Consider the following 2,412-nt stretch of genomic DNA (forward strand, 5'->3'; position numbering starts at 1 on the left):
TTGTTGTTGTGGTGGTGTTGTGTGTGTGTGTGTGTGTGTGTGTGTGTGTGTGTGTGTTGTGTGTGTGTGTGTTGTGTGTGTGTGTGTGTGGTGTGTGTGTGTGTGTGTGTGTTGTGTGTGTGTGTGTGTGTGTGTGTGTGTGTGTGTGTGTGCGTGTGCGTTTGTATTCGTTTATATATATATATATATATATATATATATATATATATATATATATATATATATATATATATATATAGTACATACACACATGTGTATATAAACAAAAACATACACACACAAACAAAAACACACAGACACAGACACACACACATAGAATTTTTTTTTTTTTTTTTTCTTTTTTACCGATTTCGATTATAGCTTCGTCATAAATACATGATATACTTTAGTATATTGTATCATTAGTATGATAGGTATATGAAAAATAAGAATATTTATGTTTATTTGATAATTACGGGTGAGATGTTACGTTGCGCATCTCGAGTGTTTTTTGTTTACCCATGAGCCCACGTATGACGTTGCTGTGCGGTTGAGGCCTCGTGTGTAAATCCACTTCGCAGGGAATATTTGTGTTGCCGACCTTTCACAGAAGTGGCAGTTATTGGGCACAAGTCTTTACACTCATGAAGGTATGTTTAAGGATATTGAGTGGTTTCAAATTAATATCAGAAGAGGATAATCCTCATTAATATTGATAAATACACGGAACATGAGTTTGTTGTGTTGGCGTCGGCCATAATTTGGAGTGTTTACTTTTCATATGCGTTTCAGTCAGTGTTATGTCCAATGGGCTGTGGATTGGATTTGTGCCGTAACTGAGATTATACGTGACGGTAACTACTGGGAATCATGGATTGTGATAGTGTGGCCATTGAAGTGAGTTCAATGAAAATGTACAATGTATGATTTATTTGTGATATTGTTAGGCAGATTATTTACTTACGTCGCACGATATGTGTAGTGCATTCCTTACATTAGTTTAGTATTGTGAGATAATCAGTTCATTGTATACTTGGATGTATTTGTTGCAGTAATATTCATTAATGCATGTATATTTCTTTTGACGCAAAATAGGAGATTTATTTAGTTATTCAGAACATTTATGTGTAATTTTGAATGATTTAAAATGCCAATTGTATTACCTGAATATTATATTTCAGGTTGAAACTTTGCTCCAATAAAAGACTGTTGCAGCTGATGGCTTTTCCTTGATCTCCCAGTACATTTCAACTTCATCGCCATGGGTGTGCAAGGGGACCTCAACGCCCTCAAGAAACAGAGGGGAACTGCTAAAGGAAAGTTCACCAGGAAGGTAACTTTATGTAAAGAAGGAATAGACAGAGGTGATGATGTATTAGTGTTGAAGACTAATTATGAGGAAGTAATAGAGACATTTAAGTGTTTAGAGTGTAAGAATGATGAACTGATACAATTTATATCTGATAATGAGGATAAATTAGAAGATAAAAACCTGGGAAAAGAGGCTGAACAATATATTTTAGATAGTGAAAGATTAAAGAATGAATTGTGTGCTAAGATATTCATGACAAATAATGAGAAGAAGGCAAAAGACAAACCAAAGGTTAAGGTAAAGAGATTTGAACCTCCCAAGTTTGAAGGTAATTTAAGAGAGTATCCTACATTTAAAGAGGATTATAAGAACTTGGTTCAAAGTGAATATGGTGCTGATCCATACGCACTCAAAATGTGTTTAGGTGGGGAGGCACTCCAGACAATAAAGGGCTCGGAGGGTAATTATGATGAAATGTTTAAGCGGTTGGATGACAAATTTGGTAACCCAAGAAAAATTGTAGACTTGGTGATAAGTGATCTCAAATCTCTGAGGAAGATATCAGATGGTGATACTAAAGGGTTTGTTAAAATGGTTGATCAGGTTGAACAATGTTGGTTAGATTTAAAAAGGGTAAATCTATCTGATGAACTAAATACAGCTAATGTTGTTAGCCATATTGAGAAAATTCTGCCTTCACTCCAAAAAAGAGAATGGGTAATTAAAGCAAGTGATATCTCGTCACGGGGGAAAATTTGTTTTCTGCGCTATTAGGTTTCTTGCAGAAAGAAAGGAAGGTTTTGGAATACATGAATTCAAATGTAAGAACTAGTACTAGTGATAGTATAGCAACAGTACATCATGTTGAAAATGTGGTCGAAAAACAATTCGGAGTCAGAGTTGGTTAAGCTGATAAGAAAATTGAATGAAGAACAACAGAGCAAGAATAGAGAATTTGAGTCATGCATTGTAAATTTGAATGAAGTGATAAAGGGTATTAAATGCAAGGAGAAACAATATAAGTATACGTTGTTTATTACACAATTCAGAGAGTCATGAGATAACAAATTGTTTCAAGTTAAAGGGGCTGTAATAGCAAAGAAAGATTTGACATGATTAAG

The 2,412-nt window shown here is 34.5% G+C and overlaps 1 protein-coding gene across 1 annotated transcript; it reads left to right on the forward strand.

Annotated features, from left to right (window-relative positions):
- Positions 1 to 396: 396 nt before the first annotated feature.
- LOC119570836 lies at positions 397 to 2,065 on the forward strand. Its single transcript, XM_037918422.1, has 3 exons — positions 397 to 629; positions 772 to 876; positions 1,161 to 2,065. The coding sequence occupies exon 3, from the start codon at positions 1,241 to 1,243 to the stop codon at positions 2,063 to 2,065; it is 825 nt and encodes a 274-aa protein (XP_037774350.1). The 5' UTR covers positions 397 to 629; positions 772 to 876; positions 1,161 to 1,240.
- Positions 2,066 to 2,412: the final 347 nt, after the last annotated feature.

The sequence above is a fragment of the Penaeus monodon genome, unplaced genomic scaffold (genome assembly GCF_015228065.2).
Source record: "Penaeus monodon isolate SGIC_2016 unplaced genomic scaffold, NSTDA_Pmon_1 PmonScaffold_4109, whole genome shotgun sequence".
In the NCBI taxonomy this organism is placed as follows: domain Eukaryota; kingdom Metazoa; phylum Arthropoda; class Malacostraca; order Decapoda; family Penaeidae; genus Penaeus; species Penaeus monodon.